Source organism: Pan troglodytes, chromosome 9, assembly GCF_028858775.2.
Source record: "Pan troglodytes isolate AG18354 chromosome 9, NHGRI_mPanTro3-v2.0_pri, whole genome shotgun sequence".
Lineage (NCBI taxonomy): Eukaryota > Metazoa > Chordata > Mammalia > Primates > Hominidae > Pan > Pan troglodytes.
In genome coordinates, this window is record NC_072407.2 from 69,333,998 (window position 1) to 69,346,694 (window position 12,697).

Sequence of the window (12,697 nt, forward strand, 5' to 3'; positions counted from 1 at the left end):
CGAGCCACCTTGCCCAGGTCCAGGCTCCAGCTCTAACATGCTGGGCCCCAAGGGCCAGGCAGGAGAGATTGCAGCCAAGACAGGGGTAGTGTCCAGACAGTGGACAGCATGATGTAGCCAAGCCCCAGTAACCCTCGGGTCCCCCCACCCCTCCCTGGGCTCTGTGCCCAACCCTGAGCTCATGCCCCTTCATCTTGCCAGGCCTGTTCCAGCTGCGTGTTAACTGGCTGCCCAGTACCCTGCTGGTGACACCTGCCACCACCTCCAAATGCCTTCTGTGGCTGCCCTACATCCTGCTTATGCCAGTGAGGCCCTGGGACCTGTCCCTAGGCAGCCTGGGAAAGGGCAGCTTCCAGATGTGGCTCAGAGCCTGGGGAGGGGTCAGGAGATGCGTTCCTGTGGTTCTTCTGGTTGTCCTGTGTGAACAGGCGTCTGTCGCTGATGGTGCCCACACCTTTTTTTGTCTTGACTCCTAGAACAAGTTGAACCAAAGGAATTCCAGACCTGGGAAAGTGGAGAAAGAATTTTGGGGTCAGAGCCGTTTAAGACTTTGCCTAGGGCCTGGGTCTTCTTTCTCCTAAAGGCCTCAACCCACAGCACGCCACACAAATATGTCACATAACACACAAACACACATCATATTTCACAGTAAGTAGAATTCTTTATCACACTATATTCAGGTGCAGTATTCTAGTTGACAACATATTTGTGCACGGTCAATATTAACTTTAGCTAGGTGCAGTAGAACCTACCTGTAGCCCCAGCTTCTTGGGAGGCTGAGGGGGAGGGTCATCTGAGCTCAAGAGTTTGAATCCAGCCTGGGCAACATAATGAGACCCCCATCTCTAACAAAATGAAATGAAATAATAAAGTGTATGTATATTAACTTTGATTTTCTTTTCTTTTTTTTTTTTGAGATGGACTTTTGGTCTTGTCACCCAGGTTGGAATGCAATGGCACGATCTTGGCTCACTGCAATCTCCACCTCCTGGGTTCAAGCAATTCTCCTACCTCAGCCTCTTGAGCAGCTGGGATTACAGGCGCGTGCCACCATATCCGGCTAATTTTTGTATTTTTAGTAGAGATGAGGTCTCACCATGTTGGTCAGGCTGATCTCGAACTCCTGACCTCAGGTGATCGGCCCGCCTGGGCCTCCCAAAGTGCTGGGATTACAGGCGTGAGCCACTGCGCCCGGCCTGATTTTCTTTTCTTATTTGGAAGCCAATCATTGTCCCCAGATGGCAGGCATTGCCGGCTCTTTCCACACTGGGTCTGAGGCAGTAGGCTATGAAAACGCTTCCACAGAGGCTCTTGGTATCTGCCCAGTTTCCTCTGCTTGGACTGTCTTTTCCCACCCACCTTGCCTGGCTGATGCCTGATCATCTTTCAGGTCTTGGTTTTGTTTTTTGTTTGTTGTTTGGTTTTTGTTTTGTTTTTTTGAGACAGAGTCTTGCTCTGTCGCCCAGACTGGAGTGCAGTGGCACAATCTCGGCTCACTGCAACCTCTGCCTCCCGGGTTCAAGCGATTCTCCTGTCTCAGCCTCCCGAGTAGGTGGGATTAATGGTGCCCACCACCACGTCTGGCTAATTTTTTATTTTTAGTAGAGACAGGGTTTCACCATGTTAGCCAGACTGGTCTCAAACTCCTGACCTTGTGATCCACCCCCCTCGGCCTCCCAAAGTGCTGGGATTACAGGTGTGAGCCACTGCGCCCGGGCCAGGTCTTGGTTTAAAAGTCGCCTCCAGCCAGGCATGGTGGCTCACGCCTATAATCCCAGCACTTTGGGAGGCCGAGGCGGGCGGATCACCTGAGGTCAGGAATTCGAGACCAGCCTGGCCAACATGGCGAAACCCTGTCTCTACTAAAAATACAAAAATTAGCCAGGCGTGGTGGTGTGTGCCTGTAATCCCAGCTACTGGGGAGGCTGAGGCAGGAGAATCGCTTGAACCCGGGAGGCGGAGGTTGCAGTGAGCTGAGATTGCATCACTGCACTCCAGCCTGGGTGATAGAGTGAGGCTCCATCTCAAAAAATTTTTAAAAATAATAATAAATAAATAAAAGTCACCTCCTCCAAGAAACCCTCTCTGAAGCTCTCCCACCTCAGACTGACTGAGCTATCCCAACTTTGTGCTGCCACATCACACTGCCTTGTAACTTCTTGGCTACGAGTTGGCCTCTTCCATCAGATTATGAGTCCAAGAGGGTAGGGTCTGTCTCATTCATTGGCCCTCAGACCAGCATCCCTCTTAAAATGTAAGTGCTTATAAATATCAGCAGGGAAACGAGGCAAAAGAACCTTGAAGTCAGCACTGGGGCTGGTTCTGTATCCACCTTAAAATGCTAAGAGCTGTCACATTTCAGGGTCTCATTTCAGCGTCTCACTCGTCTAGGAGGTTGGCACGGTTATTAACTACATTTTGCAGTTGAAGAAACTGAGGCACAGAGAAGGTAAGAAACTAATCCAAGATCACACAGTGACTTTAGTGTTCTTAACCACACGTGCTGTGTCAGAGATTTAGCATGAAGTAACCACGCACTGAAAGGGGGCTGTTGTGTTTCTTCCTTCAAATGGAGGGGACTGTGAAGAGAGAAGGCTTTTGAAACCTGGGGGGTCATCCTTTCCTTTGGGAGGAGGTTGGGAATCTGCCCGTCATTCCTGAGTTCCGGATCTCCAGGAGTGAGTCCCTGTCCTCACAGGTGCAGGCCCCAGAGTCCGGAAGGAAAGTGGGTATAAGTGGCTTGAGCCGGATCAATTCAGTGTAATTGACACACAGAGTGGGGAGGAGCAGCTCAGCCAGGCAATATGTAGTGTCTCGGGTTGCAAAGGGGTCTTCAGGGACCACCCATAACATAACTTAGTTGGGGCTAGGATCCCTACCAGGCACTTTTATTTACTTATCTCCCTTGATGGGGAGCTTGCCCCAACTCGGGGTCATTTTCACTGTGGGGGCCCTGGCCATGCAAGCTCTTGTGTCTGCCGAGCTGATACCTGCCTCCCTGCAGCTTCCTCAGGCTGCTGGTCCTCAGGGCGCTGGTGCTCAGGGCCTGGCAGGGTTGCACCTTCTCCCCTTTCTCCCTGCAGCCCTTCCAGGAGCTGAGTGAGCGTCTGGGCCTTTCTCGTCTTCAGCCAGGGCTCCTGCCTCTCTCCTCTTTGTCCCAGCCCCCAACCCTGACAGTCAAGGCCTTTAGTCCTTGAGCCCATCCCATTCACCCTTCGAGGCTCCTGGCCCACAAGCCCCCTCCCTGGGCCGGGATCCCACCAGCCAGTTACCTTGTTACTGAATGGATCCTCCCCTGTCTGTGTGTCTTCTCAGGAGGTTACAGGCCCCTGTCAAGTGTGGCCCCCGGCGCAGGGCCTCCCTGCCCTCCACTTGGCTGCAGTCTGCTCAGCGCCCTTAGCACAGGCTGGGGCTAATGCCGTCTGCATTCGTTTCCTGGGGCTGCCATGACACATTACTGCAAATTTGGCAGCTTACAAAACCAGAAATTAATTCTCTCATAGTTCTGGAGGCCAGAGCCCAGAATCAAGGTGTTGGCAGGGCTGGTTCCCTCCAGACGCTCTCCGGGAGAATCCATCCCAGGCCTCTCTCCCAGCTTCCGGGGGCTGCCAGCAACCCTTGATATTCCTTGGCTGAGGGTTTCATAACTCCAGCCCCTGCCTCTGTCTCCACGTGGCCTTCTTCTCTCTGTGCCTTCATGGCTGAGATGTCCCTGTTTTCTTTCTTATAAGGACACCACCCATCGCATGTAGGACCCACTGTAAATCTAAAGTGATTACAGCTTGAGATCCTTCACTTAATTACATCTGCAAAGACCCTATTTTCAAAAAAGATGACATTCGCAAGTGCTAGGTGTTAGGACTCAGATGTATCTTTTTGGGGGGGTCACAAGTCAACTCGCTGCAACCATCCCATCAGCCTAGATGTGTGTAGATGTGTCCGGGATCAGGGAGGGTGTCCCTTCACCTCCACATCCCATGGAAAGTGCTCATTGGAAGGAGTGAAGATCTTGTTAATGGGTTTGATGACTGTGAATCCAAGCAGCACGCCCAGAGCAGATGCCTGGGGTAGCTGAGTATGAGGGCGGGGAACAGGCGAGGACCCACAGATCCAAGGGCTGGCTTCCCTGACGCACCCAGCACCAGCTTCTCTGGAGAGGGTTGGAGAAGCGGCTCCTGCCGGGCTGCCCTCTGCCAGGCACTGAGGCCGGTCTGTGAGCCAGGCAGGGGACCCAGCAACTGGGAGCTTGGGGCCTTGTGGGCGAGACCCAGACTGGACAATAAGGGGCTGAGGGATCACAGTGGAGGTAGGACTGGGGTGGAGGTGGGGGTAGCAGGCAGGCCCCAAGGCTGTTTTGACTGATATGGAGGCAGCCTTGAGGCATGGCATGGGGGTCTGAGAACCCAGAGGGGCCTAGGTGCCCTGGCTGGCTGTCCGTGGCCCACATACCTGGCCAGGTTCCCTGTCCTGCCCTCCAGGGCAGCAGGGATCCTCGTGGCCTCCTCACTGCCACTCTCGATGCTCCCTGGAGGCTGGTGGCAGTCAGGCTGCCTTGGGTATATGCAGGGTGGCTGGAATGAAGTAAAAAAAAAAAAAATTATTTTTCACAGTAAAATGTTCCTGCATCATGTAGCTCCCGCCACAAACTACTTAAAAGACAGCTGCTTTCTTTGTCTAGTGCCAAACTTTCTAGATGCAAGTCCACTGAGCCGGTGTACACCTTAAATAAACTCCTTCACCCAATTCGGTCTCTCTGGCCCCTTACTTTCCCACAACAATGGGAGATCCCTGCCTTGCATCCAGAGCTGCGGCTCCTTCTTAAGCTTCCCCCAACCAAGGGGATCCCGGTGACAGGTGGAAAGGCAGCGCAGGTGTCTTGTGGAAGTAGAGACCAGTAGTCCCTGGGCAGGGGGTCGCAACAGGAGGGCAGGGAGGCCAAGGCCAGTGCTGGGAGAGCAAGTCCCTGCCACCCCTGCTGGCCTCAGCCTGGCCCCATGAGTGCTGGCCCCCAATGCAGGCCCAGCTCCTCAGCATCCTCTCTGCACCCCACAGGCTGCTCTCCAATGATCTGTGCTATGGACAACTGCTTCCAGGGGCCACATCTTTACCCTGGTGTGGAGGCGGTGGTGGGGGGTTGTGGCATGATGGGAGTCCCAGCTGGGAACAAAGGGAAGGGAAAGGGAAGGGCTTTCTCTCCTCGGGAGAGAAAAGCGCTCAGGACTTGGAGCCAGGACTGGTGGGCTGCACATGGCCAGGCCCAGGGATTTTCGCTGTCCTGGACGTGGATTCCTCCTTAGCAATAAGAGTTAGAAACAGCATCGCCTTCATGGCGTCAAGGAGGTAATGAATATGGAGAGGGTTTGGGACATGTGTGACACTTCCCAGCTGTTGTGGCTTTCACTGCTAAAATCCTTTCATATGGTAAACTCTGGGATCTTCGTAAAGCTCCTTCACGTTCATAGCCAGAAGCCATGTGAGTGCAGGAGGGTCCACAGCCTCTCCCTCCTCCCTTGCTGGAAAGGAGGACTCTGGATCTCAGGAGGCTGGGAGCAGGAGGAAGGGGGTTTGAGAAGCCAGAGGCCTGGCCAGGTCACACTGGGAAGGCCAGTGGGCTCATGCTAGAGAAAAATATCATACACGAAAAGATGATGGGAGGGCCAGGCATGGTGGCTCACGCCTGTAATTCCAGCACTTCGGGAGGCTGGGGTGGGCAGATCACCTGAGGTCAGGAGTTCGAGACCAGCCTGACCAACATGGTGAAACCCCATCTTTACTAAGAATACAAAAATTAGCCGGGAGTGGTGGCACACACCTGTAATCCCAGCTACTTGGGAGGCTGAGGCATGAGAATAGCTTGAACCCAGGAGATGAAGGTTGCAGTGAGCCGAGATCGCACCGCTGCACTCCAGCCTGGGCGACAGAGTGAGATTTCTGTCTCATTAAGAAAATAAATAAATAAATAAATAAAAGATGTTGCGGGAGGGAAGTGGGCTGCTGAGAAGGCGTGAACTGAGGGCCTGGGAAGGAGCTTGGAGCTGGGGCAGAGAGAAATTTGGGGAGCAGCAGACATGGGTAAGAGACTATGGGAAGAAAGGATGCTTGCCAGGGGTTATGAATGCACTTCTTTGGCATTTTCTAGAGAGGCTTCAGAAAGATGTAAATCACTTCTCGGCCAGTTTACATGCTAGACTGGTGTTTCTTTAAATATGCTAAAACAGAGCCTGAAAGTGTGTATATTATCCAAAAAAAGAGTTTCCCAAAAGCTTTCCAAGGTGGTCTTGTTCTGAAACCGTATGCCCTATTCTGTGAGCCTAGTAGAAGTTGGCATGATGGGACGCGGTGCTGCAAGACCCAGCTCTGGAACTGTGGGTCTCAGCTGAGGGTGTCTGGGAGCTATGCTCGTGCCCATGCAGCCATTCCCAAGAGGCCCTCAGCTCTTCACACTTCCCCCTAGAAGCCAGCACTGCCCCAGAGGAACCTTCAGCTCTGCCTGGGAGCTCAGGAAAGTTCTCTGTGGCCAGCCTCAGTTGTCTCATAAAGTGGGATCATCTGCCTCAACACCACCAGCGCTGTGAGGATTACATGAGGTCGTAAATAAGAAAGCACTTTGCACAATGTCAAATATTACGTAAATTCTGTAATTATTGTTATTTCAAAGAAAAGATGTGAGGAGGGTCATAGCTGCAGCTCTCATTTGCTGATGACTTGCTCTATACCAGGCATGAGCTCCTTTAATCGTCCTCCAACCTCATGAGTGAGAACAGCTTCATCCCCATTTTACAGATGAAAGGCATTTAGCTCAGGGAAGGAAAGCCATTGGTCCAGAATGGTAATTCAAGTTCATGTCTTCCTGACCCCATAGCATTAGGCTGAGCCTCTCTAAAAGTGAAAGAGTTGAGGCCGGGTATGGTGGCTCACACCTGTAATCCATATACTTTGGGAGGCGGAGGCAGAAAGATCATTTGAGCCCAGGAGTTCAAGACCAGCCCGGGTAACATAGGGAGACCCCATTTCTACAATTTTTTTTTTTTTTTTTTTTTTTTTGAGACGGAGTCTTGCTCTGTCGCCCAGGCTGGAGTGCAGTAGTGCGAATTAGGCTCACTGCAACCTCCACCTCCTAGGTTCAAGTGATTCTTCTGTCTCAGCCTCCTGAGTAGCTGGGATTACAGATGCCTGCCACCACGCCCGGCTAATTTTTCATATTTTCAGTAGAGATGGGGTTTCCCCATGTTGGCCAGGCTGGTCTCGAACTCCTGACCTTGTGATCTGCCTGCCTCAGCCTCCCAGAGTGCTGGGATTACAGGAGTGAGCCACCTCGCCCAGCCACAACAAAAAATTTTAAAGGCCAGGCGCAGTGGCTGACACCTGTAATCCCAGCACTTTGGGAGGCCAAGACGGGTGGATCACCTGAGGTCAGGAGTTCGAGACCAGCCTGGCCAACATGGTGAAACCCCGTCTTTACTAAAAATACAAAAATTAGCTGGGTGTGTTGGCAGGCGCTTGTAATCCCAGCTACTCAGGAGGCTGAGACAGGAGAATCACTTGAACCCAGGAGGCGGAGGTTGCAGTAAGCTGAGATCACACCATTGCACTCCAGCCTGGAGGACAAGAGTGAGGCTACATATCAAAGAAAAAAAAATTTTAAAGGCCGGGCGCGGTGGCTCACACATGTAATCCCAATGCTTTGGGAGGCCGAAGCAGGTGGATCACTTAAGGTCAGAAGTTCGAGACCAGCCTGGCCAACATGGTGAAACCCCGTCTCTACTAAAAAATACAAAAATTAGCCAGGCGTGGTGGCATGTGCCTGTAATCCCAACTACTTGGGAGACTGAGGCAGGAGAATCTCTTGAATTTGGGAGGCAGAGGTTGCAGTGAGCTGAGATCGTGCCACTGCACTCCAGCCTGGGGGACAAGAGCGAAACTCTGTCTCAAAAAAAAAAAATTTTTTTTTAAAATAACTGGGCTGGCTACTCTGGGTACACTGCCTGTGGGGTAGCCCTGCTCCACAAGGAGCAGTACCAAAAAAGAAAAAGAAAAAAAAAATAGCTGGGCATGGTGACATGTGCCTGTAGTCCCAGCTCTTTAGGAGGCTGAGGTGGAAGGGTGGCTTGAGCCCTGTAATTCAAGTCTGCAATGAGCCATGATCTTACCACCACATTTCAGCCTGGGTGACAGAGCAAGACTCTGTCTCTTAAAAAAGAAAAAGAGGCCGGGCGCGGTGGCTCAAGCCTGTAATCCCAGCACTTTGGGAGGCCGAGGCAGGCGGATCATGAGGTCAAGAGATCGAGACCATCCTGGCTAACATGGTGAAACCCTGTCTCTACTAAAAATACAAAAATATTAGTCGGGCATGGTGGTGAGCACCTGTAGTCCCAGCTACTCGGGAGGCTGAGGCAGGAGAATGGCATTAACCTGGGAGGCGGAGCTTGCAGTGAGCTGAGATGACGCCGTTGCACTCCAGCCTGGGCGACAGAGCGAGACTCCATCTCAAAAAAAAAAAGAAAAAGAAAACAAAAGTGCAAAAGTGAAAGAGTTGGGCCTGTGGGGTGCACAGGGCAGACAAGTGGCTGGTGCCTCATGAGCTGAGCCGGGGCCTGGAAAGCAGAGAACTGAGGCCAAGTGCAGTGGCTCAACGCCTACTCTTCCAACTGTATTCATCGATTTTCATGCTGCTGATAAAGACATACCCAAGACTGGGCAATTTATAAAGAAAGAGAGGTTTAAAGGACTCACAGTTCCTCATGGCTGGGGAGGCTTCACAATCACGGCAGAAGGCGAAAAGCACGTCTTACATGGTGGCAGACGAGAGAAAATGAGAGCCAAGTGAAAGGGGTTTCCCCTTATAATACCATCAGATCGCCGGGCGTGGTGACTCATGCCTGTAATCCCAGCACTTTGGGAGGCTGAGGTGGGTACATCACCTGAGGTCGGAAGCTCGAGACCAGCCTGATCAACATGGAGAAACCCCATCTCTACTAAAAATACAAAATTAGCCGGGCATGTTGGTGCATGCCTGTAATCCCAGCTACTCGGGAGATTCAGGCAGGAGAATCGCTTGAACCTGGGAGGCGGAGGTTGCAGTGAGCCAAGATCGTGCCATTGCACTCCAGCCTGGGCAACAAGAGCGAAACTCCATCTCAAAAAAAAAAAAAAATCAGATCTCATGAGACTTACTACCACGAGAACAGTACGGGGGAAACCGCCCCCCACGATTCAATTATCTCCCACTGGGTCCCTCCTAAAACACGTGGGAATTATGGGAACTACAATCCAAGATGAGATTTGGGTGAGGACACAGCCAAACCGTATCACCAACACTTTGGGAGGCCGAGGAGGGGGGATCACTTGAGCCCAGGAGTTCATGACCAACCTGGGCAACGTGGCAAAACCCTGTCTCTACAAAACAAAAAATTAGCCATGCGTGGTGGCATGAGCCTGTAACCCAGCTACTCAGGAGGCTGAGGTGGGAGGATCACCTGAGCCTGGGTGGTCAAGGCTGCAGTAAGCCGTCTTTGTGCCACTGCACTCCAGCCTGGGTGAAAGAGTGAGACCCTGTCTCAAAAAAAAAAAAAAAAAAAGTGGCGAGCCGCTTGCTGGAGCACTAGTCTTGGGGCCCAGCTGTGTGGCCTTGGGCGCCTTTTCTTTCTAGTCTCTTCACCTTTAAGTGTCACTGACTCCACGCACAGCATCTCTGTGATGCTCAGATGGAGCATCCTTCAGGCCAACCTCAGGGTGGGGCCTCCCCTGAGGCGCACTGCTCTTCAGGAACTGGTCCCAAAGGTCCCAGAGGTCAAGGAAGAATGAGTAGGGGCTTTGCTCGGAGAAGGTGACTTCTGTAGGGTGTGATGCACAGAAGACGGAGGAAGCTGTTGGTGAGAGCAGGGAAAACACTCCAAGCAAAGGGACCAGCAAGGGAGAGTCCCTGAGGCGGAAAATGGCTTGGCAGGCGTCAGGAAGGCCAGAAGGCCCAGGAGGCAGGAGCTCAGCAGGTGACAGGGATGGTGGCATGAAAGTTCAGAGAGGCCAGCAGGGTCTGTAGGCCCCAGAAAGGAGTTTGGCTTCCATTTCCAGTGCAGCATGCAGCCACATGAGATGTGTTTGTTTTTGTAAATTGTACAGAAGCATATCACACATGCACAAAAGTGTACAAATCATCAGTGTACAATGCCATGAATTTTCACAAAGTGAACACACCCAGGAGATGGGCACTGAGATCAAAACCAGAATGTGACCAGCACCCCAGCATCCTCCCGTAGGCCCCTCTAGTCACCACCCCCATGGGGACCAGAGTCCCATGCACAGAGTAGTTTTGCTTGTCTTTGAACCTCCTATAAATGCACCCATCAGCAGCGTTCTCTGTGTCCAGCTTCTGTTGCTCAGCAGTACGTTTGTGAGATTCACCCACCATTTTTTTTTTAGACGGAGTCTCTGTCGCCCAGGCTGGAGTGCAGTGGCGTGATCTCAGCTCACTGCAACCTCCACCTCCTGGGTTCAAGCGATTCTCCTGCCTCAGCCTCCCGAGTAGCTGGGATTATAGGTGCATACCACCACGCCCAGCTAATTTTGTATGTTTTAGTACAGACGGCCTTTCACCTTGTTACCCAGGCTGGTCTCGAACTCCTGAGCTCAGGCAATCTACCTGCCTCGGCCTCCCAAAGTGCTAGGATTACAGGCGTGAGCCTGAAAGGTGGATTCACTCGCCTTTCATCAGTGGTTGTAGTTTTGCTTCTCTTCTTAGTGGCACAGTCTTCCATTGTGTCACTACACCACAATGCATCTGTGCATTTGATTCATAATGGGCATTTGTGGTCTCCTGTTTGGGGCTACTGTCAACATTCTATCCTTGTCTTTTGGTGCACCCGTGTACGCTTTTCTGATCATTGAAGGGTGTTCAACATGAAATTGACAAGATCTCTCATTTCATTTCAAGCTCACTCCCGCCCCTGCATCAGCTCCCCAGTGTGACACCAGAACTGGACCAGCCTCAACTTTGCTTTTTTTTTTTTTTTTGAGAAGGAGTCTTGCTCTGCTGCCCAGGCCAACCTCGGCTCACTGTAGCCTATGCTCCCAGGTTCAAGCAGTTCTCTTCCCTCAGCCTCCTGAGTAGCTGGGACTACAGGCATTTTTAGTGGAGACAGGGTTTCACCATGTTGGCCAGGCTGGTCTCGAACTCCTGGCCTCAAGTGATCCGCCCTACCTCAGCCTCCTAAAGTGCTGGGATTGCAGGCTTGAGCCACTGTGCCTGGCCTCAACTTTGTCTTTTGTTGCTTGGGTAGAATACCCTATTAGAGTCTGGCCCCTTTTACGCCCTGATGATGTGTCTGACTCCCAACTCCCTTCCAAACCAGAAACTCGGCCATTCATTCCCCAGGCCTGGGTGTCCTGCGAAGAAAATGGACTCAAATGGACTCAATCGTACCAAAGCTGCAGCTGGCTGTGAAGGTTGAGTTAAATGGGAAATGGCAGTGAAAGCTCAGGGCCCATTACCCAGGCCCCCCGCCCCATGATAATGCCCTTTCTCTTTGTTCTGTTCCAGGTCCAGGAAATGAAATGAAGACAAAAGCGCCCCCTGTGGGTGAAGGTAAGATGCAGCTCTCTTTCTTTTTTTCTTTTTCTTTTTCTTTTCTTTTTTTTTTTTTGAGACGGAGTCGCCGCGATCTCACTGCAAGCTCCGCCTCCTGGGTTCACGCCATTCTCTTGCCTCAGCCTCCCGAGTAGCTGGGACTACAGGCGCCCGCCACCACACCTGGCTAATTTTTTTGTATTTTTAGTAGAGACGGGGTTTCACCGTGTTAGCCAGATGCAACTCTCTTTCTAGGGCTCCCCAGCATCCTGTCTTCTAGACCAAGGATGCCCACACTGCACCAAGCCAGCACAGACCCAGCCTCCACTGAGAGGTCAGTGCCCACAGGCTGCCCTCAGCTCTAAAGGCCCAGAGTGTAGATGAGCCAGGAAGCACTGCCACCCTTGCACACTTGCTCCCCATCTGGGATCCTCGCCCCTCTTCCTCCCCTACCCCAGACCGTTGGAGAGGTCTCCCCAGGTGTCCACCCAGCCTGCTCCCCTGGTTACTGTGCCCACAACATGTGGCACCTTCCCCCGCACCCAGCCCCTCCCAGTGCAAGCCGTGCCTCACTGCCAGACTGCGCGGGCAGGGAGGGACCTGTCCCCTGTTCCCGGAAGATGGAAGATCGCCCACACCTGGCACTGTGCCCAGCCCCTGCGGGGGCGTCATAAATATCTCCTGAATGATTCATTCATTCCTTTGGGAGAGAAAGCATGACCCCTTAGTGGTTAAAGGTATGGAGTTTGAAGTCACACAGACCTGGGTTCAATTCTGGCTCTGACCTTTGGCTCTGTGACCTTGGTCACCTCTCTGAGCCTGTTTCTTCATGTAAAAAATGGAGTCACCACGACCAGATTAGGCCACGGTGAGGACTGAGATGATGTTGTAAGGCACCAGCACAGAGCTGACCTACAGCTCAATCGTGGTGGGAGGGAGTAATTATCCATTCAGAAAAGGGGAAACTTTCCGCTGCGCCTCCTGTCGCTGTTTTCTTTGGCTCCCGGAGGTGCGCAGTATCGGGTCCGTTTTTAAGGTAAAGAAACTGAGGCCTAGAAAGGGAACAGGATAACCCAGGGCGCGGAGGCTGGGGCTAGAACCCAGGCCAGCTGGCTCTGAGTCCAGTGCTTGGCC

General features: G+C 52.3%; 1 protein-coding gene across 3 annotated transcripts in view; it reads left to right on the top strand.

Moving 5' to 3' along the window:
• Positions 1–12,697, top strand: part of SYT12 (synaptotagmin 12) — a 44,065-nt gene that overhangs the window by 3,529 nt on the left and 27,839 nt on the right. For 2 of the 3 annotated variants that reach the window (XM_063784197.1, XM_016921333.4), the window contains exon 1: positions 12,466–12,599. Coding sequence is in view for 1 of the 3 variants with exons in the window: in XM_016921331.3 (XP_016776820.2) it covers positions 11,551–11,581 (31 nt within the window). In the remaining 2 variants the exon portion in view is untranslated. Of the gene's footprint in view, positions 1–11,536; positions 11,582–12,465; positions 12,600–12,697 lie in introns of those variants that run through there. The other variant, XM_016921331.3, reaches the window with a different exon arrangement.